This window comes from Stegodyphus dumicola, chromosome 4, assembly GCF_044657685.1.
Source record: "Stegodyphus dumicola isolate Sdum_Otavi_A_Nest chromosome 4, ASM4465768v1".
Lineage (NCBI taxonomy): Eukaryota > Metazoa > Arthropoda > Arachnida > Araneae > Eresidae > Stegodyphus > Stegodyphus dumicola.
This window is the reverse complement of record NC_140771.1, coordinates 161,993,525-162,017,765: the sequence shown is the minus strand read 5'-3', so window position 1 is coordinate 162,017,765 and position 24,241 is coordinate 161,993,525. Positions and strand designations below refer to the sequence as shown.

The following is a 24,241-nucleotide window of genomic DNA, read 5'->3' as shown; positions in this document are numbered from 1 at the left end:
GTAGGGAAAATGACGGACTCCGACACCTGGAATTTTAATGACTCCGACTCCTTCATATATATGTTAACATATACACATGGGTACAGCTTATTTTTTTTTATTATAAAATAAGTAATAGATGCTACAGAAAAATATTGATGCATATCTTTATATTAATTAGCATTTATTATGAAATGGAAAAACTGGTATTAGTAATTTTTAAGAAACAATAAAACTTCAGCAAGATCTTTGTTAGAAGACCATAGATCGGATTTGATAAACTTCAGAACTGAGAAGAGTCTTTCCATGCTGATTTAAGTAGGAAGAAGAGCTGTTACTGTTACGGCTACTTCCTTTAACTTTTCAGGATAGATTTTTATAAGTTCCGAAAGAGGTGTCTTGCAAGAACAATCATATTTATCGATTTCTTGAAATGCTGTGTTTAAATCTTGTTTGTATTTTTTCATTTTTATATCTAAATTCTGTTGGTTCTTTATTTTCATTCGCTTTTCCTTAGCCTTTTCACTATTATCCAAATATTTCTCAAAATCTAATTTATCAGTGGAAGAAGATGATAGGGACTCAGTTGCAATATCCACAGTTTGATTGTCCTGATTTGAATACTCCAGTTGTTATAAGAATAATTTCATTCTTAATGAAAGTTCATAGATGGCTTTCTCTGCCTTTTTAATTTGTTCGTCATCCAAGAAAATTTGGTGTTTGGGATCTACATATATTGAACCCAGCAAGATCTCATTGTCTAGCAAACTAGTTTCTCTTTTCTTCATTGAAGAAATGATTCCTTCTGCAATACACCTTCCATTTCAGAAAGAACAAACATCACATTCTTCCAGTCTTGCCTCTTGGTAATTCTTCAGATTGTAGTTTTTTGGTGGCTATATACGGTATAGAAAGAAGAGTTTCCAATTCTGCTAGATCATTCCACTGTCTTTCTGTTAGTGAAACATTAGGGTTATCTACATCTAACATTCTCGTCCCCTGTGAATTCTTCAGACTGTAACTTTTTTGTGGCTATATATGGTGTTGAAAGAAGGATTTCCAGTCCTGCAAGATCATTCCACAGTCTTTCTGTTAGTGAAATATTAGAGTTATTTACATCTTCTGAAAAGTTCTTAATCCTAACAACCACTATATCATCAAATATGTACTTCTCCATTGCGTTGCTCCTTTTCCTGCTCGCTTCCTAAGAATGGCATCAATTTTGGAAGTTCTTGCTGCTTACCTAAATTCACCAATGAGATTAGTAACTAAATCAGTTTAATCAATAATTGCAAATATCACGTCCATTCTGCTCCCTTATATTTATTTACTAATATGTCAATAAAATAGAAAATAACTATTTTTTAATCTATATAGTCTATAAATAAAAATATTATCTCAGTTTGTCATTAATTTTTTTTTTTCAATTCACTTTAATTTAATTTCAAATTCAAACTGTTCAACAAAAACTGGAGTTTGAGTCGACATGTTTTTTAGCGACTCCAACTCCTTTTACCCCAAAATCTGTCCGACTCCGATTCTGACCCCATGACCTCAACTCCGACCCCACAGCCCTGCCTCAATCTGCACATTTTTTCACCGGCATGTGTTCGATGTTGTCATATCGTCTATTGGCAGAAAACTTTACTTTAAAACTGGAGGGAGGGGTATCTTCAGCGCTTTGTCTCTTCTACATAACTGTTTCCGACATCTTCATGGCTCAGAGGAAATACAACAAATTCAGACATAATTCTTTGGATATTTTTTATTTTATCTCCAGTTAGCATTTTATGTAGTGTGTATCTATTAATTACAGCTAAATATAGAAAATGGAAGAATATATGATGCCACCATTTCATTCACCTAGACAGAAAAAAAACAGAAAAAATGAACACGTGTTTGCACTCATCATTATGTTTGATTGTTTAAGAGCTGGTGGTATAGTGTTTCCATTGAGGGAGCACCTAATTTTTTTTATTCAATGATTCTTCATTTGTTTCCTGCATAAAAATTAAAAAATAATGTAGAATAAATAAGAGATATATAACAAAATTTTCTGTATCACAATATATGTATATATACAGTACAAAGTCCGTAATCCAGACGTCCATTATCCGGAATGATCTATAATCTGAACCTCAAAGCCACAAACTTTTTTTTTTGTATGCTTTACCCTTCTATGCTTTTTAATGGCATTAATTATGCATGCGCTTAACCATATTTCATGTTGAGGACGATGAAGATGATAGGCGCAAATTCGAAGGTTTTCCAACATCGCAAACTAAAGGTAAAATTTTCCAGTTATTGGATTTTGTAAAGAAATGTGGAGAAGTGGTAATAAATGAAGATGATATAACAGAAGTTTTTCATTTTGACGACAATGCCCCAATCATCAATCAATTAATGGATAGCAAAATCTGTAGTATGGTTCTAGATCCAGAAAATGCTGCTTCCGATAGTGAAAAAAGTGACAGAGAGGTTATTGAAAACAAAAAAATTTCGATTGACAAGTTAATGGGTGTTCTCGACACAGCAATTACTGAACTTGAACAGTGGAACTTTGTAACTGGACAAGAAATTATGTCTGTTTATAGAATTAAAGAGAAAGTATTATCACATAAAACGAAGCAACTTAAACAAGTTTCATATTTTTAATTGTATAATTTCTGCATGCCATCTTACCAGATTTAAATTGATGATATATAATCCGGAAAAACCCTAATTGGGAATCGCTGAAGTCTCGACAAGTCAGGATTATGGACTTTATATATATATACACACACACACCGAAGAGCTATTACATTATGACCACCCTCCATCTATAACAAAGGGCTCGCCCAGAAACAAAACTATTGTGCATGCATGGCTGATGTTGGAGTATATAAAGCGGCTATGCATTGTCTTTCCAACCATAGCACAGTTAGTAACATAATGGGAAACGCATAGCATAATGGTCATAATGCAACATAATGTTCTTTCCAAACATAGCACGATTAGCAACTTCGAGAAAGGTCGGATCATCAAGGCTCGGTGACTGGGAACATCAGTATCAGAAAGAGCATGTTTAGTATGTTGTTCACATGCAGTTGTTGTTAGCACGTGCCGAAAGTGGTGTGTGGACAATTCACTGGTCAGCAGTGTGTCATCGATGGCACATTGATTCCAGAGGAGAGCAAAGATTGCTACTCATTGTTTGCCTTGACCAGAGAGCTACAGCAGTCAAAATCACCACCAGCTACAACAGTGGCGACCCAGACATTGTTTTTCAATACACTCTGCAGTGTACATTATTGCATGTGGGCCTACACATGTCCCAGCACTGATGACATGTCATCACTAGCTGCATCTGTGATGGGCCAAGAAACATCAGAATTGGGCATTTGAAGAATGGAAGAAAGTTGCATGGTCCGACGAATCATGTTTTCTGGTCCATCACATCGATTGATATGTGCAAATATGCTGATTTAGAAATGAAATTTTGGCTCCCAGATTGACAGTTGGACAGAGACAAGCCAAAGGCGTGGGTATTATGGTGTGGGCAATGTTTTCATAGAGCACATTAGAACCCATAATCCACATAGAACAATCCCTGGCATCTATGCACTATGTGAACATAATTGCAAACAGGGTTCATACGGTCCTTAAGAGTCCTTAAAAATCCTTACATTTTTTGGAATTGGTCCTTAAAAGTCCTTAATTTTAGCCAAAATCAGCAGAAGGTCCTTAATTTTAATCATCTGAAATTTCTGTCTGTTTTTACGACTGCCATTTTGAGTGTGAATTAGCATTTTGGAAGAATATTTTTGGCGATTCAGTGACATATATATGGTTATCTCTTGAATGGGTTCATGAGTTATAATTTTTTTCTATTTCCAACATAAATGATGCGATACTCGAGTTTAAGCAAGAAGTGAAACATAAGCATTTTGAAATTCATTTTTTCTAATAAAGAACTCTTAAAAAACTTTTGCTTTTGGAGATGTGAATTCTTTTATTAAACGATTCTAAATTTGGCGACTTTTCAACATTTTGGCGATTTTATGATCAGTTGAATTCTGAGGTGTGAGAATTTTTCAACGACTTTTTTTTAAAACATCGTAACATTGATTAATTTCGCTAAACTAATGGTAATATATTGAAATTATATTTAAAAAATAACATTAAAATAAAACATTTTTATTTTTAGCTGTCATATTATAAAGTTTTATTTTGCCAACTTATTACACAATATATTGAATCTGAAAAATAAACAAGGTTTATACAAGGAAAGGAATACAGTCAAAAGTCGTTAATTCGGACACCCATAATCCGGAATGATCTATAATCCGGACCTCAAAGCTAAAAACTTTCTGCGCATGCGCCACGTCAACAAATGTGCATAGGCGTTTAAGCGTGTGCGCAAGACCTTTTACCACTGCACATATGCGTGTGCGCAAGCGCAGAATACGTTTTCGCGTGCGCGTTTTATGTATAACGGACGGTATAATCTAAAATTATCTAATTATCTATTTCAGTTAATGTTGATGATTGCGCTGTTCCTTAATCTTTGAATTGGATCTGGCTTATTATTTTTTTTGCAGACTGTAAGAGCAATTTTATAAAAGTAAACTTGAACTTTCGATTATGTCAAATAGAATTTCCCGATTCTGGAGCTTCCAAAGGATCGTACAAAACGAAAGTATGTTTCGATGTCCATCAAACAAAAAGTGGAATTGCTGCAAAAAATGGATAAAGACATGAAGAATGTGACAGAGAGTGACAGTTAGTGAAAACAGAAAAATTTCGATTGACAAGTTAGTCGGTATTCTCGGCACAACAATTAACGGGACTTGAACAGCGGAACTTTGTAACTGAACAAGAAATTGTGTCTGTTTATAGAATTAAAGAGAAAGTATTATCACATAAAACGAAGCAACTTAAAATAACTTACATTGAAAGAAATGTTTAATAAAGTAAACAAATAAATATTAAGCTTTTTTGTAAATTTTGATACCCTTTAGATTATAACTGTTCTTTATTTCATAAATTAAGATTTCATATTTTTAATTTTAGAATTTCTGCATGCCATCTTACGAGATTTAAACTGATGATCTATAATCCGGAAAAATCGATAATCCGGGATCGCCGAAGTCCCGACGAGTCCGGATTAACGACTTTTGACTGTATAAGGAAAAATAAACAAGGTTTCGTAACAGCTCTTAGCAAAAGCAAAATTAGCTATGTAATTAATTAAAAATGTCTTCTTTTTAATTTTTTCATAGTAAAAGTTTTTCCCATGTAATTGTCTCAGAATATTCTAAATGCATTTCGTGTTTTTTAGAATAACAGAAATCCTTAATTAAATCCAAAAATTCTAAAATAAAGAAACATGCTGAAGAAAGAAACTGAGTACATAAAGAAAATTATTCTTCAAAGATATATGCAGTTATTATTATGTAAATTACCCAATAGTTTATGATTTCAACCTTTACTATAATTTCCCATTTCTATTTCTTCATATGATAGAGTTACTGAGCCAGATTAAATTAAAATTAACTTGCATATTCTTTGACCACTAGTCACATTATTAGTTTGAATTTGACTGTTCTTGTTTAATTGCGTCCTCGTGAGCTGTAATTGATTTTGTTAGCATCAGAACATGCCTTTATGTTCTATGTTCTTTTTAAATAAGAGGCTTATTTAAACTTTTGTTTTCTATTGTAATTACTTTCAGACATAGCAATAATATGCTTTACGTCTGTCGGGGGGTTTTGGACTATATAACTTTTACCATGTCAAGTAAACCCTCATAAGTACATTGTGGAGAGGTTGACAAGTTAGAAGATAAAGCATGCAGAAACTAGCGAGAGCATTAGTTTGCATATTGAGACAAACCTCTAATAGAAAAGATGCTTAAAGAGAAAGAAATCTATATAAACTAGTCAAAATGTCTGGGAAGATTTCCAATTAAAATGATCCATAAATATTTTGTTGAGTATTGTTGTTACAAAATATAAATGTTTTGTACTTTTTAATGTGTAATTATCCTAATATCGTTTAAGAATCAGTGTCATAAATTACATGCATTTTAAACTGTCAAATTTTATTTGATTTTAATAGGGCTTTTTTAACAAATATTGTTAAATAAAATTTAATAGTTGTCATGTAAATCCATAATGACTAAGGTTATCAAACTAAAAACATCAAATTAAGTGTTAAAAAACCTAATTTAATTATTTATAACTAACTGCATACCCTTACAAATTATCTCGATATTAAAGCGAGTTATTGCCTTTCAATAGTACTCACTGTAGTCGCAAGATAAAATACAAAAATGTAAAAATTTAATTCAAAACTTATTCTATGCATCTACTGAGACTTAATACAAAACAACTTATCACCTCTGGTGCTTTAATGCCTTATTGGAACCTTAAAGTATATTAACTGGGTTACAACCCCTCGAACTCTCAACGAAGCTACGACACTAACTGCATCAAACGGAGCCTAACTAACTTTCAACACTTGCCAACCATGCCTACATCAGGCCTTTCAGGTTTGTTCTAATCAGTAGGTCTCTCTCTAGACAAGCAGCAGCAGTGACAACATTCAGTCTTTTGTTATGAATCATGCTGATTATGATCTTACTTCTCATTTTAACCTATGCCGTTTGACATAAAATCTACCTGCTACTAAACCTCTAGACTGACCAAGTATGCGACAAAATGAGACATTAAAATAAATAAATAAATAAATAAAAATAAAGATAACAGTTAATAAAACGTAAATACCACTTATCTTTTTTCAAATATGACCAACTACTTGTATTATAAGTAAAATATTTAATGCTACTTGATAAATTGCATAAAGTTTATTTTATTCTCAAACTTATTAATAATTATGTTCATTAATTCATGTTTAGTAATGATGCATACTGCTTAAAGATCTATTTTATTTTTAGGATGGTGTTACAAAAGTGAAATTCAGGCATAGATAATATTTTTAATTGAATTTATTCAGTTCCCATTTGCTCATAGGTCCTTAATTTTTTTCACTAATTGTCCTTAAAAGTCCTTAAAAGTACTTTTTTCCGTGTGCAGAAATGTGTACGAACCCTGGCAGACCAGATTCAACTATTCGTGACAACATTATTTCGGGCAGGCAATGGTGTTTTCCAACAGGATAATGCACCATGTCATAAGGGTCAAATCGTTAGGGAATGGTTCAATGAACATTGCAGTGACTTTGAAGCCATATCTTGATCTCCAAATTTACCTGACATTAAACCAATAAAGCATTTACGGTCCCACCTGGAAAACCAGAAACCTCAGACTACGTATCAGCACCTTGTCAATGCCATGCCGGGTGCTGGCATTTTTGAGGCCTAAAGGGGGTTCTACATGTTATTAACAGGATGGTCATAATGTAATGGCTTTTTAATATATATATATATATCAAAGTATGTATATGTTAGATAAAAATATATGAATCAAAATTATAGATATAACTATAAACATTAATTCTTCCTCTCTATTCTAAAATCGTAATAACTTATCTGCATTGCGTCATTCAAATTAATCATGTGATCTTACGTAACCGTTAATACCAGATGCCTCTTGACAACCAATCACCGAATTGTAAACCAAAACTTTTCTCTTTGCGTGCTTCCATCTTTCATAACTACGCACTTCAGCTTTTGGTCTCTACTGTCCTAAGATGTAATTTCGCTGGCTTGCTTTCTATCCCAACAATATCAAAAATGTAAATCTTCTGTGGAAAGGCATGACTAGAGTGCCAAGTGATTGTGGCCACAAATATCAATTGGAAATAAAAATGGAATTAAAACTGCCTCGACTGCCAAGTTCTTTAAATACTACGCAATCAAATTCTTCTTCAGTATGGGTCTAATCACGCATCTACAGTGTTCCGTCTTTTCCTTGTGCTTTTATTATGACAATTAAGCCAGTAGGATAGTTTCCTGCAGCCTGAAACCTCAATGGAAAATTTAGTTCAGCTCTTCAAATCATCGTTTTGTGATAAATCCAAGATAATGTGAAAGAAGTGAATCATCAAATTAGTTTTTTCAGTGTTTAGAAAATAACAGATCATTCTTCTGCTGTGGTGTTTTGCAAGTGCTTCAAAAAAATAATCACGCGTAGTGGTTCCAGATTGAAAGTAATCTCTCGATAAATTGAGAAGTTCGAATGCCTAGTGAAAAGGAATATTTAATTTGCTTCGCCGATCCCTACAATATTTAGAAAAAAAGTGCTTTAAATCATCAGTGAATTACCGTATAGGAATTCAGCATTACAGTGGGTTCAAGGTCGATCTGAGTTAAGTGTTTGCAAGTATGTGCGACAGAAAATTATTTGCGCTTCTGCTATTTCAACAGCTCAAAAATTGTTACATTCGTGTGAATCTAACTCAGGAACTAAATCATTTAATATGTTGCGAATTCTATAGTTTTCATTTCAACTTTGGTTAAAATTTTCTGCAATTTGTTTTGAGAAAATCTGAAATTCTTGTTCATTAATTTTTCATAATTATGTGTGAGCAAATTAAATAATCAATTTTAAGCTATTTAAATTATTCATAGGGAAGGATATTAAGATAAGTTTTTATGTTTTTGAAATTTTGTTGAGAATTTTGAATATGAATTTTATAATTATTCTAAAAATGAAGTAGGTGTAAAAAATAAGTGAAATTATTACAGATAAGTAATATGTAATTATGGTAAATGCATGTAAAATTTATTGGTGATTGTATGTTAAGTATAGTGTATGTCGAGGGAGTACTGGTTCCTTCAACAGAGGCCTGTTATTACCTTTGTACAGTTGTTCCTTTTACCCTCTTCATGCAAGATAATGTTGGAGGCTCTCATTTTATGAATGCATGTAAATTATTTATATTATTATTATTATTATTATATTTTTTTATTATGGAATGTATTAGTGCAGTTCTCAAAGGCCAGTTACCTTAATGCAAGGAACGGAGGCCTTTTCAAGTAACTGCCTAGGCACCCTGGGCCACCAGTGCATAGAACACACTGGTTAGCTCAAGCGGACAGCCCTATTGATGGATATGTTTGTTTAGAAGTATTGCGAGGCTTCCAGTTTGGTAAAATCAGGAATTGTAAATGAAAGATGATAACGGTGAAACCATAAATTCTGAAAATCTTAATCCTATTATTTATGATGTTAAATTATAATTTATCAGTATGGAAATAAGTATCATAAATATTTATGTGCATTACATTTAATTATAAGAAATGATTATGTAAAAGTTTTTGTGATATTCTGTAATAACAAAAACCTTCCCTGATGAATTATGATTATGTGAACTCTCAAACAAAGAGACTTTTGGACCGAAATGCTGAAAAATTCAATAGGACTCTAAAAATTAAACATTTATTTTTAAAAAATTGATATTTATAAATTATACTTTACAGGACAAAAATTTTATGATTTATTTATTTTTATGTTTTTTCATTTGCTAGTACTTTAACTCTTTTTCTTTAAAAAGGCTTCTCTGTCGCTACGCCTTTTTCTTTTTGAAGGGGAGAAATATTTAAGATAAAAATATATGAATCAAAATTATAGATATAACTATAAACATTAATTCTTCCTCTCTATTCTAAAATCGTAATAACTTATCTGCATTGCGTCATTCAAATTAATCATGCGATCTTACGTAACCGTTAATACCAGATGCCTCTTGACAACCAATCACCGAATTGTAAACCAAAACTTTTCTCTTCGCGTGCTTCCATCTTTCATAACTATGCACTTCAGCTTTTGGTCTCTACTGTCCTAAGATGTAATTTCGCTGGCTTGCTTTCTATCTCAACAATATCAAAAATGTAAATCTTCTGTGGAAAGGCACGATTAGAGTGCCAAGTGATTGTGGCCACAAATATCAATTGGAAATAAAAATGGAATTAAAACTGCCTCGACTGCCAAGTTCTTTAAATACTACGCAATCAAATTCTTCTTCAGTATGGGTCTAATCACGCATCTACAGTGTTCCGTCTTTTCCTTGTGCTTTTATGACATATATATATGTATATATATATATATATATACATAAAATAAAATGGAATTAAAACTGCCTCGACTGCCAAGTTCTTTAAATACTACACAATCAAATTCTTCTTCAGTATGGGTCTAATCACGCATCTACAGTGTTCCGTCTTTTCCTTGTGCTTTTATGACATATATATATATATATATATATATATATATATATATATATATATATATATACATACATACTTTCTGGCCAGTCCCATTTTTTTATCATACGGCTGACTAGGAGGATCGGAGCTGTGCCTTATAATAATAATAATATATGTGTATAAATTCTCTTATAAATATAAGGATTTTTAAATATTGTGTCACAACTGAAGATTATAATTACCTTGTGTGATGATGCCATATATGATTGAAAAGGGGATTTAAAAATAAATAGTAAACCTATTTTCATTCATATATAATTGAATTTAACAGTTATAGAACATTGAGCAGCAAAGGGTTAATGCAAAAATTCATTTATGAACTGTTCATGACGTTTCTGGAGATTATTTTACCAGTGCTGTACCTCTAACCTTAATAACCTTAATATCTTACCTCTTACCTTAATAATAATATATATTCTTAATCTAATAATATTAGAAAGGCTGTCTTCATTGAAAGAAATTATGTCAGTGTAAAAGTAAGCAAAAAAGCAGCCTAAGTCAGTAGATGCTTTAAGAGAATTTTTCCCCCAATTTAAAGAAAAAAAAAAGATTCTGCAGAACTTTTTTCTTTCCCCTGAAAAACAATGTTTTTTTGTCTAATCGCCCTCAAAATCCACAATGTTACTCAAAATCTAAGTCGAACGAAGATTGCTTTTTTGCCTGATTTTAAATAGTTGACTGAAATCGAAACCAAGTCGTTTGGTGACTTAACTCCTCACTTGGTAACGTTTCTTTGTCAGTCAGCACATTTTAGAATCTACTTATCTATCCTTATTTAGCAACATTATTTTAGTTTAAAAAGTTTGTTCTATAATAGTTCGATCATCTTAACTGAATTGTTGATCACAACAGGCCATCCATTTTGCATATTTTCGTAGCCAGTCAGGTGGGAATTCGTCACACAGATAACAGCATCTGAATGATAGTGTTTAACTGTGATCACATTAAGCAGTGTCTACTGTATTAGATAAAATGCACTCACAGCATAATGGTTTCTGACTGTTTTCATTATTAAATCCTTGTTAATATATATATATTGTTTCATAAAAATAAATTGAATTTAATTAAATAAATTTAATTTAAATAATAATTTAATTAAATATTCTTTGTGCCATTGCTGCAAGGAATGAAATTTAAATTTAAATTTTAACAAACGTGTATAAAGTAAAAAAGCAAATTTAAAGCCAAAAAAAAAAAAAAAAAAAAAAAAAAAAAAAAAGCAAATTTAAAGCCAAAATAATTTTTTAAAAATTTTTTTAAAATGTGCAAACATATAAAAGATTTAATTCTCTAACTAATCTACAATATCAGAAGCATAAGCAAATCAAGTGCAAACCAATCCATGAAAATAAATTCACTAACTTAGCAAATTAAAATTAATCCAAACAATTTTTTTAAAATGCATAAGTGAAGGACTGTTAAGTAGGCAGGAGACAGACTTATCAAGGGGAAGTTGCCTCCAAACCTAACTCTGCAATCATTCAATTCGTGTTTCGTCATTCATGCAGGCAAGGGTAAAAGTCAAAACAAAAAGTAAAAAGTGAAGAATGCCCAAATAACAAGAATTACTTAACAAGAAATTATGTCTGTTTATAGAATTAAAGAGAATGTATTATCACATAAAAAACGAAGCAACTTAAACAACTTACATTGAAAGAAATGTTTAATAAAGTAAACAAATAAATATTAAGCTTTTTTTTGTAAATTTTGATACCCTTTAGACCATAATTGTTCTTTATTTCATAAATTACGGTTTCATATTTCTAATTTTATAATTTCTGCATGTCATCTTACCAGATTTAAACTGATGATCTATAATCCGGAAAAATCGATAATCCGGAATCGCCGAAGTCCCGACGAGTCCGAATTAACGACTTTTGACTGTATAAGGAAAATGCGAACATAAATTTTCCACAGCAGTCAAGTCAAAAGCCGTGCTTCTCAATTTTTTTTTTTTTTTTTTTTTTTCCTGTCAGAGCAGAAATTTGGTATTAACAAAATTACAAAGCACTACTCATATTTACAGAGCTTTTAGAAACTAAAGAAATTCCATTTGAAAATACAGATAATTTCTTTGACATAACCAAAGGCTAAATTAAAACATTGTAAAATAGTCTTAATATAGGTTTCAATATGCAGGCACCAAAAGAAATATTCAGTTTGATTTATATACATAAAAACTCAACTAGTTTTTAATATTCACTTTGTTCCTTCCTTATTTATTCCCCACTTTTATATTAATCATGCTACTTGAATGTCAATAGAGAAAAATTACACTGTGTGTATCCTTTCTGGGAAGATAGATTAAATGAAGAATTTAGAGTACTGCAGAGCATATTTGAATAGATGTACTGATATTAGTGTATTATATGTTTAGTCATTTAGTTCCATCAACACTATTCCTTTCCCATTTACACTACATTTACTACAAAAACACAAAGCATCAGAGTAATATTATAGATTTGACATTCAAGGATATTTAACATTTTGTGGCTGTGTAATTATTGTAAAACTTTAACCCCAGTCTGTAGAATTACTATAATTCACCACAACAAAATAAAAGGACTGACACTGTTATTCAAAAGTAGCACACTGCAGTACCAGTTTTTGTTCCAGAAGAACTATTTCTAAGCTGAAAATTATACAAGTAGATCAAAATTATGTCCTAAAATAAATTAAACTTTGTGTTCAAAGTGATAGGGAGAAAAAGTACTTATATAAGCAAGATAATTATACTAAAACTTCCAACATTTGAAATGAATTAGATAGAATGGGTTTTATTACTGATTTATTTGAATAACCAATTTCCATATTTTTTAAAAGGCTTTAAAAAAAATAATTTATTTTTGAATATTGCATTATTTCCTTTAATAAAAGTTTCTTTTCAAGCCTTGCGAAGTATTTTATTTTTGCATTTAATTACATTTTCCAACAAAACAGGGAAGTGGGAATATTTGGTATTCATATTTGTTAATTTCCCAAGTTATAATTTGCTGTAAATGCATTTTGATTGGTTTTCTGAACTGTGAATATATTTTAGCTTTGTTTAATTGAAAGCATTCTTTATATTTAGTGCCATGGATAGGAATATTGCATATTCACAAAATAGATTTTTTTACTCCAGCAGCAAATATTGGCCAAATTTGTATATCTTGTTCAAGTAGCCTGCTGTGGCAGGGCAGATCAGATCAGATTAGAGCAGAAGTGCAAGCAATGCTTAAGAGGTTGCATACTTGCTGGGAGAGCCAAGGTCTAATCCACAATAGTTAGCTCAAGTTACTCTACTACAGAGTGATCGAATCGACTCTGCAAGAGAGTGGCCCTATTCCAGAGTTACCAAGTATAAGACATTGGTACTTTTCCAAAGTAGTCTAGTGGATTCTATCCAAGAATGATTAATTGGTAATTTTGAATGTCTCTCAGGAAGTTTGATTTTGTACTATAAGATGACCAGCTTCACCTAAGACATTATTTTGTCTGTTAATCGTTTCGTCAATAAAGTTGCTTTCAGAAATAAAACCATACTTAACATAAGCTGTTGTGTTTTCTACATACTAATAATTGGAAGTCAGGTAATCAAAAGTTTTTAAGAATTAAACTAATAGAATAAATAAAATTCAAGTCCAAGTATTTAACTCCTGAAGACTGAAGCAAACTGAATTTAAAATATGGCTAAAGTAAAAAATGTAAAGGATGAATAATGATAAAAGGATGTTTTAAAATATCTGAAAACTAAATTATCAAATACTAGAGAAAGAAAATGTTCTGAGAATTTTATTCATGAACTTCTTTGAAATCTTCATTGTTTTGATAATCAATCTTTTGGATACCTGAGACTATATTGTATTTGTATTAAAGTAAAATTTTAAAGTTATATTGTGGCTGCATTAGTTGTTATGCAACTTTGTAGTATGTTTACATTCCCAATGGTAAAGGATATACGGAATTTTGTCATCGTAGACATTTTTTATCAAAGGCAAATTTGTCCTCTTAACCTCTCTTAGTTCAGGTCAAGCTTTAATCTCATTTAAAAAATACATTTGTTTTCCATAGTTTTTCCCATATGCAGCACGAATACAAATTAATTTTCCTTAGAGAAAATATTCCACAAGTGCATTTCTTCCCAGTGGCAAATAGCCTCGATACAGTCAAAAGTCGTTAATCCGGACTCGTCGGGACTTCGGCGATTCCGGATTATAGATCATCAGTTTAAATCTCGTAAGATGGCATGCAGAAATTCTAAAATTAAAAATATGAAATCTTAATTTATGAAATAAAGAACAGTTATAATCTAAAGGGTATCAAAATTTACAAAAAAGCTTAATATTTATTTGTTTACTTTATTAAACATTTCTTTCAATGTAAGTTATTTTAAGTTGCTTCGTTTTATGTGATAATACTTTCTCTTTAATTCTATAAACAGACACAATTTCTTGTTCAGTTACAAAGTTCCGCTGTTCAAGTCCCGTTAATTGTTGTGCCGAGAATACCGACTAACTTGTCAATCGAAATTTTTCTGTTTTCACTAACTGTCACTCTCTGTCACATTCTTCATGTCTTTATCCATTTTTTGCAGCAATTCCACTTTTTGTTTGATGGACATCGAAACATACTTTCGTTTTGTACGATCCTTTGGAAGCTCCAGAATCGGGAAATTCTATTTGACATAATCGAAAGTTCAAGTTTACTTTTATAAAATTGCTCTTACAGTCTGCAAAAAAAATAATAAGCCAGATCCAATTCAAAGATTAAGGAACAGCGCAATCATCAACATTAACTGAAATAGATAATTAGATAATTTTAGATTATACCGTCCGTTATACATAAAACGCGCACGCGAAAACGTATTCTGCGCTTGCGCACACGCATATGCGCAGTGGTAAAAGGCCTTGCGCACACGCTTAAACGCCTATGCGCATTTGTTGACGTGGCGCATGCGCAGAAAGTTTTTAGCTTTGAGGTCCGTATTATAGATCATTCCGGATTATGGGTGTCCGAATTAACGACTTTTGACTGTATACTATGTTTTAATCAGTTAATCTGTTTGTTGTGTTACTCACTTAACCACTTGCGCTAAAAAGACGTGCCACGCATGTCGAGATGCTTTTGTCTCAAATCGCGCGCAAAAATGCAAATAACGTGGTGCACATGTCACCTAACAACGAGATTGTTTATTTCTCGAGTTACAGCTCTGAATTGCACTCACAGAAGCAGAACGGCGTAAATGAGATACTTTTTACACCTGACGCTTGATATATTGTCGCGAACAGCATCACAACCGTTAAGTTTAGTCGTAGCGCAAGTGGTTAATCAACATTAGCCTGTTTGACCTTAACAGGTGCACGTTCTGAGCAAGAAACTTTTTTTACTGTTGAATTAATAAGGACCTATTTCGTATAGCTTTTTATGTTTTCAGGTATTTTTTTAAAGTATTAATGAAGATTAAATTCCAAAATGGAGGTTGCAGTATTTCCAAATCATTCATATTTCATTAATTTAAACAAATTTTGAAGTCATATTTTTAATGTACAGAATGATTCAAGAGTTAAAATGTAAGAGTTTTTTAATCATTTATTCCTTTTATACTGGCAATTAAAAAAAGAATTGAGTTGAAATATTGTTGCAACCAATGTAAAGTATCATTATATGGCATATTATGTGTATTGATATTGCAGACAAAAATGTTATAATGCTTTGTATACCTTTTCATAGCTTATTTGTGCATTTTTAATTAAATTTTAAAGGCAATGAATGGATTGATCTTATAGAGTAGCAGCAGGTATCACCCATGGTTTTCTACTGTATGATATTGTGCAAAAGAAATCTGTGACGTCCAGATATACTCTAAATATGTCAGGTAATAGAAATTTATTTTGATGTGGTTTCTGTGTGTTTGTAATTTGACACATTTAAATATTTGCAGATATGTTATAAACTAAAAGATATATATTTAACATAGAAACATTTTGCCGTCAATAATTACTTCATAAGTTTACTTATGTATTTTAATATATCTTTCTCAGAAACTAGCACTGTTCTAGCGAACATTTCTCCAAAATCCAAGTCTTTGAAGAAGTCTTTCAGGGATTCCTTTCGTAAGTTAAAAATAACAAAAAGCAAATCCATTAAGAGAGAGCGATCTGGTTCTTTGAGTGGAGAATTTCAAGAACTGTAAGTTTTGCTAAAAATTTTGTATATTAAATTTTTATGAAAGAAATGAAGTTTTTTATGGGTGTAATTGTATTAAACATCTATTCAAGCTAGCATAATCCTATACTAAGTATCAATTGTTAATGCACTGTTTGTGCATGGACTACTTTAGATTAATACCTTTTATCAAGTTAGTAGTATTAATGGTTGAGATAATAATCTAAATTATTAGAATTTATGTTACGAGTTCATAATCTATTATATTCTTAGTTTTACCAGTATGTTAAACAAGTATTAAAAAAAAGCAGCACTTTATATATGTCGAATGATTGATAAGTGTTCTAGTTTAAGAAATGAATTAAGAAAGGTACACTTTCAGGTTTTAGCAATTTATGTGATGCCAAGAAATATATGCAAATATTTATTTGGACCTTGCTTTGGGGAAAGATATTTCTATAAAAATCTTTTTCAGAGTTTAATTAATGAAATGTATGAGCATACACAAACACTAAACAGTTTGTGATAAATTACAGAGTAAACAGTTTGGGTTGAAAGGTATGATATCAATGAGTACAGTCTAGGAAACATTTTAGTGCTGCATTTCATTTTCATTATATCAATGGCCGTTTGTTAAGTTGGGAAACAATAGCTTTAAAAAATTATATATAGAAGCTAAACAGATGTTCTTGCTCAAGAGATAATATGCCATGTTTACTTGAGAATGAAAGCTGCTGAAAGCTATTGCATCTACTTAAATTTCCATACTTTTTCTGTTCCTGAATTTTGGCTGGCCTTGGATTTTTATTTGACGAGGTGGGGTGGGAAGTTGCACTTAAAAAAGGCTATTTTTTAGCTACTTATAGGAATAATTTGAGAATCCTAAAAGACAATAGGTCAATGTAGCTCGTTCAATTTAGAAATGTTTGTGCAGTTTGGTACTTGTCCATTTTACTGCCAACCAGTTGTTTAGCTCTTGGTTTAGAGGCATTTGTCACCAAATGATATAAGTAAACTTTAACCAAAACCAAGCAGCATTTTTTTTTGATTTATTATTATTATTATTATTATTCATAAGAAACTTTTTTTTGTTTTTGTTTGAGGAGGTAATTCAAAATGATGACAATTTTCAAATCGACATTCAATGCAAATAAAGCTATTGCATTCTTCCCAAGAAATGGGTATATCCATATTGAGACGCTACGTGAAAAATTGCCAGAAAAAGGCTTTACCATTGGCAGCTGGTTTCCTGCATCAAAAATCCTATTTCTGATAGTGGCAAGCTGCTGAGTTCTATTCTCCTTATTTTTGCATTTCTGTTAACGTTCCATTATTTAAAAATACCTCTTTTTTTTTTTTTTTTTTTTTTTTTTTTTTTTTTTTTTTTTTTTAGGGTTGCATCTAAATTTAACTGTATGCAGTAGGAAAGTTCATTTACCTTGCAGTATTTTCTAAGGTGTGACTAGTGTCTCTCTCTCTCTCTCTCTCTCTCTATATATATATATATGAAATGTAATTTCTCATACATTATTTGTTTTGTGCAGCCGGGGCAACAGGAATGAGACAAATTTTGGAATATAAAGTGGTAGGTTTATTTTAGCATCCATCTCACAAACATTCTCCTCGTACCTTGAGCAGAAGCCCTACTTATACATATGTGTGCGTCACGAGGCTCCTCCAATCAGCGATATTAATTGAAATCATGGGGTGACGCTATCTTCTCATCAGGAGTGTTCTTAAGTACTTTATGTAATATGACAGATTTATGAGTTTGGCGATTTGGCGGGCGCCAACAGGTTAATGTATTTTATACTAAAGAAAGGATTTCGCCAAAATTTAGGAACAGGGATGCAATTTAGGTAGAGAATCGCCAACACATTATTAAGCAATATTAATAGAATTTAATTTAATCAATTGATTTAAAAATATCATTACAGATTATCCCCCCCCCATCTGAAAAGGCTTGCAGTCGCGGCCGTCGACCCAAGACAGTCCAGATAGGGAGAGCAGAAAATTTAGTTATTAGGAAATTAAGTGAGTAGGAAAACTGATTGGATTTATCTCAAGGCACACAAAATGTTTACATAAAATATGACATAAAATATTTGAATATAATTAATACAGTATATAAAATATAAAAAATGATTAATGAAATTATAATATAGTAACTAAGTGCAGAACAAATAAAGCACTAATAACATATTGCTGGTTAGCTACGCGGCAATAGGAAATAGTAATATAACTGAATTTGTAAGTTTATATCTTAGGGCATGCCATTCACAGTTTGTGTATGAGTCCGTACAATCATTAGAGTTGTCATTCAGGCTCATCTTCAGTCTTTTACTGGTCTTTGGAGATCTCCGGATCATTTAATTAGCGCTAGAATTATGGATTAGCATTGGCACTGAAAACATTTGAGTTTTTATGTCACGATACTAGAGCTCTTATACTCTTGTTGAAAATACACATTTTGCTAGGTTTTTAACATATTTTGTCACTCTATTTTTCTCTTATTAATTATAACAAAACAAAATTTAACTTCCAACATCCATACCAGTTTTTGTACACGATGCTGCAGAAACATAAAATGAAATTCAGAAGTTTTCAACAACTGAAATTTAACTTTTTCAACTGTTGCTACAATTTATAACACAAACATAGGAAAACATGAGCTCAAGGAAATGTGAGGGTATAGTACTCTACTTGTAGTATAGCCTCAATTGAGTGTTTCCCACACGGAAAGTGCATTGAACCTGAAACTCAAGTTTGAAGGAGCCCAGTAAAAGAAAAGGGCAGACAAACTTTTCAGACACTGAGAGATAAATCAACTATTAAGGGGGACAACAGGATGAAAACTAAAAGAAGGGTTGTGGATAGTTTATTGATTTATAAATTTTGATTTATTCATGATGTAATTTAAAGTTCTCGGGTGGATAATAGAACCTTAATTTTGACGCATGTACAATCTCAGTTGGTTTCTTCGTGTGAAAATTTTCCCTGTCAATTTCATAATTAACTTCAGATAATTTATTCATAATCTGATAAGGGCCTAAATAGGGTGAAGTCAATTTTCTAGTATTTGGGTATTCAAATTCCTCGTAAAGGACAAAATCTCCAGGTTGAAATTTAGATTCTACAAATCTGATGTCATATCTAGTTTTATTCTTTCGGTGGTATTCGATAGTTCTTTTCTTTGCTAAAGCCCTTGCTTCATTTAAGGAAGGGTATTTATTTTGATCAATTGGAGATTCAAAAGGGAGGTTACCAAATAGTAAGTATGCTGGGGTGAACTTAGTTACCGTATGAGGGGAGTTGTTATATTCGATAACAACTTGCTCTAGCACTTTAGTCCATGGTACTTTTTTAGAAGAAGAATTTACTTTACAGTTTAGTCGACTTACTATTGATTGATTTACTCTTTCTACTTTACCATTTGTCTGGGGATAGTGAGATGAAGTTAAAAGTTGTTTAACATTATGCTTTTTAAGAAATTTTTTGAATCTAGAGGAAGTGAAGGCTGCATTCCTGTCACTCAGAATTTTTTCGGGGACTTGTATTTGAAATATTTGTTTTAGACAATTGGCATAGGTTTCTGAAGTTACACTTTTAGAGGGAAAAGCCCAGACATATCTTGGGTCATAACTATATGTAAATATTTTTTGTAGAATTATAATAATTAAATCCTCCCACAGTGTCAATAGAGAGACATTCGAAAGGTTTGTCGGTTGGGGGTACGTCTTGCGTAAGACCAAATTTTTTCTGTTTTTTCTTTTTACTAAGTTGACAAGTATGACAATGTTTAACAAAATTTCCGATATCTTCGCTAATATGAGGCCAATAATATTGAGGGGTGATTAAGTTAAGCATAATTTGAACTCCCGGGTGACCAAAATATTCATGGGTTTTATTCAACAATTTTAATCTTAAAGATTTAGGTACTACAATTTTATAAAAATTCTTTTTCTTAATTACCAGCATATCATTTATCTCTTGGTAATTTTTTCCGCAGACATTATCAGTTTTTTGTTGTTGGATTATTTCATTTCTATCAAGTAAATGTACATAATGTTGGAGGTGCTGTGAAACAGGATGTCTAGAAAGCATGTCAGCTTCAATATTAGTAGAGCCCTTCTGATACTTTACTTCATAATTGAACATACTTAGTTTGAGTGACCAACGGAAGAGTCTACCTTTTAAATTTTTAACATTTTTGAGCCAAACGAGGGCCGCATGTTCCGTATGTATAACAAATTTTTGTCCATGCAGATAGTAATAGAATTTGTCTAGGGCATCTACTATGGCCAAACATTCTAACTCAGTAATCGTATAATTTTTCTCATAATTTCTTAAAGTTCGGGAATGATATGATACAGGGTGAAGGACATCATTTTCATCTGGCTGTTTCAAAACAGCTCCAACAGCAGTTTGAGAAGCGTCAACAAAAATATGACATGGCCTACTAGAATCATACAATTGTAAAACAGGTTTGGAAATCAGTATTCTTTTCATTTCGTCGAAAGACGAAATTGACATTGGTCAAATATGTGCAAAATAATTGCAAAATATGTGCAACTTTACTTTTTTACTTTTTTGTTATATGTCAGCACACTAAAAGCCACACTCTTATTTTAGGAGATTATAAAAATTCTGTTGTCATTCCCTTCTTTCCATCAATTAGCTATAAAGTTGCACATATTTTGCAGAAATTTAACTTTCGGGTTGTTTATTCTCCCATCAATAAAATTCCGACTTCTATACTCAAGGACCCCATTCCGGATGCGAATTTCTGGGGTATTTATAGGATTCCTTGCCAGTGTGGTTTAATTTACATTGGCCAAACTAAGAGAGCCTTAAAATTTCGCGTCAAAGAACATGAGGCATATGTTAGAAAAAAGGAAACACAGAAGTCTTCTGTTGCTCAACATTATTGGTCCGAAAATCACACTTTCAATTTTTCTGCTGCCAAAATTATTCAAAAAACATCTTCCATTGGAGAACTGTATTTTCTAGAGGCATTTCACATTCATAAAAATCTTTCTGTTCTAATTAACGATCCTAATTCCAATCCAAATTTGCCTTCGGCTTTTAGAGAAATTATGCTTTAGTTCTGGTTTCACCAACAGATGGCACCACTTGCTTATTCTTGTCCAGGCTTTCTTATCTTATCTAATCATTATTTCCTATCTTGTTCATTTGCGGTTTTGCAGCTGAAGATGGTGGTTCGGTAAAACCATCGAAACTAGTCCTGTGAAAATTTTGTAAATATAACACAGATTTTTGTTGTTTGACTTCTGAATCATCATCATTATTAACACATGGATAAACATTTGTTGTACCACCTTGAAGTTGGAGGTGTAGAGATATGGGTCGGCTGTCAAAATGGCAGTCATCATTAAGTACAATAGCTCTCTGTTTAATTTTTAAATTAGTACAATCAATACTCAACTCAAATAATTTGCATTCATAAAGTCCTAAAAGTACATAATTCAAATTATTATCAAGAACAAATAAGGTAATTTGGTTACTAATCCGTCCAATTTTCATTTTTATGCAACATATTTTGTTGAAGATTATTTTTCCTTTAGTTTGGGTTACTGAAAATGATCTAACTCTTTGTACTTTTAAACCTAATTGTCTAGCCGTTTTGGAAGAAATTATTGATATGGTGGCACCACTATCTAAAACACACTCTAGACGTTTCTTATTGGACAAATATCCCAACACCTTTGATATTCAACTCCTGTGAGGGGTTTCTGGGGTTGGTTCTATTGCAAGGGGCATAACATTAGGTGTATCAGATCTCTTCCCTCTGAAAGGACAAACCTGAAACCAGTGAAAAGCATTTGGGATTCCGTTCCGGGTGCAAAGTCTACAGTGACTGGGTGCAATGGCAATCTATTTTGAGAATTATAATTATGATGGCTTGTAAATCTTGGACCACTGAACTGATTATAAAAATTACTTGGTCTCTGAAAACGTTGGAAATTGTTGGGTCTAGGAGAATCTTGTTTCACAGTAGTTTCATAGCTTGAAGTTGAAATTCTGCTTCTATTAAATCGATTGTAATCTTGGGGACTGTTCCCAATCGGAGTAACAAATCTGGGAGGTGCACTTTTGATTTGTTGATTTTCGCTAATCTTAATAAGCTTATGGACATGAGTAAGCCAAGAGATGGGGTCAGAGGGTGCGTTGATCGTCATTAAGGATTTTAATTCTGTAGGAAGGCCATCCGTCAGACCCTCCAAGATCATTTCATGAGTTAGATTTAATTTTTTACCAATATCTAATTTTTTGCGAAAATATTGCGTTATGTCCTCTTTATGATTGTACTTGTAATTGGCAAAATCACCAAACGTAGTTAAAGTGGGGTCGAAAAAATTGTCCTTTAAAATTTGGACTAATTCCACATATTTAGTAATTTTATGGCAGTTTTTGACATATACGCTAAGTGCATTACCTTTTAGATATCGAGCTACATTATTAAGCTTCCACGTTTCATCTTTATCTAAATGAGTTTTGTTAAAGTACTCAAGCCATGAATTTATATCCATATCATTCTGCGCGTCAAAGGGAATTATACTTGTTTCAGGTTCAGCGCTAGCTGCCCTTAATGAATCATCAGGATCAGAGAGGTTTTCATTAGCCATTATTCTTTTATTAATACTTTCATAAATAAAACTAATAATACTTTCATAAATAAAACTAATAATACTTTCATAAATAAAACTAATAATACTTTCATAAATAAAACTAACTCAAAAATAATACTCTTTAAATTTTCCCAAAACGATATTAAAACCAAAATACATCCTTTAAATACCAAATTTAAAATACATTTATACCAAAATAATACTTTTTAAAATTTCCAAAATAAAAACACTATTATTAAATCAGTAATTATAATTCAATAATAATAATATCATTTGCATTGCCAATCTTTTTGCTAATTGCTCCTGTTTGACTTATTGTGACAAGAATACGAGTTATGAAATCGACACGAAAATACACATTTTTGTGCACTCTTAATTAGATTTTCGCAAAACACGATCAATCACCACACAAGCACAAAGCTCTCGAGAGCAACACAGAATGCCGTAGACGTAGGGAAAGATTTCCATCCTCAAAAGTAGGTCAACGGTAAGAGCACATTTGATGAACGACGAAATTTCGATGGAAACACAGATCACCCATCACAGGGGGCAGAAGGGTGCTTCTCTGGACATAAAATAATCTGAATACCAGAATACAGGTAACAGAAGGATGATTCTCTTGAAGCAAGAACGCCTAGAGAAAAATGTAGAAACATAGAAGTCGCACAGCGGCAAATTCATCTTAAGTGCGTAACATTTTATCCGTATAATCCTTGGGGGTATCTTCTTTTTTAGATAATCCCTTTGAAGGTGGTATCCTACTGGCTTTCTGAAATGTAATTTCTCATACATTATTTGTTTTGTGCAGCCAGGGCAACAGGAATGAGACAAATTTTGAAATATAAAGTGGTAGGTTTATTTTAGCATCCATCTCACAAGCGTTCTCCTCGTACCTTGAGCAGAAGCCCTACTTATACATATGTGTGCGTCACGAGGCTCCTCCAATCAGCGATATTAATTGAAATCACGAGGTGACGCTATCTTCTCATCAGGAGTGTTCTTAAGTACTTTATGTAATATGACAGATTTATGAGTTTGGCGATTTGGCGGGCGCCAACAGGTTAATATATTTTATACTAAAGAAAGTATTTCGCCAAAATTTAGGAACAGGGATGCAATTTTCTACCACAACTAAGGGTTCCAGAGCTGCTCATAAGAACATCCTCCAAAGCATAATACTGCCACCACCGGTGTGTGTGTGTGTGACCTGCTGTACAGGGGGCAGGAGCAATTGTTTGCCAGGAAACGTACCGAC

At 32.1% G+C, this 24,241-nt stretch overlaps 1 protein-coding gene across 6 annotated transcripts in view; it reads left to right on the top strand.

The window, feature by feature from the left end:
• The window catches only part of LOC118200960 (lethal(2) giant larvae protein homolog 1-like), a 280,707-nt gene that overhangs the window by 162,917 nt on the left and 93,549 nt on the right, over nt 1–24,241 (top strand). For all 6 annotated transcript variants that reach the window (XR_015040817.1, XR_015040816.1, XM_085815717.1 and 3 more), the window contains exons 15-16: nt 15,958–16,046; nt 16,213–16,360. Coding sequence is in view for 4 of the 6 variants with exons in the window: in XM_085815717.1 (XP_085671843.1) it covers nt 15,958–16,046; nt 16,213–16,360 (237 nt within the window). In the remaining 2 variants the exon portion in view is untranslated. The remainder of the gene's footprint in view (nt 1–15,957; nt 16,047–16,212; nt 16,361–24,241) is intronic.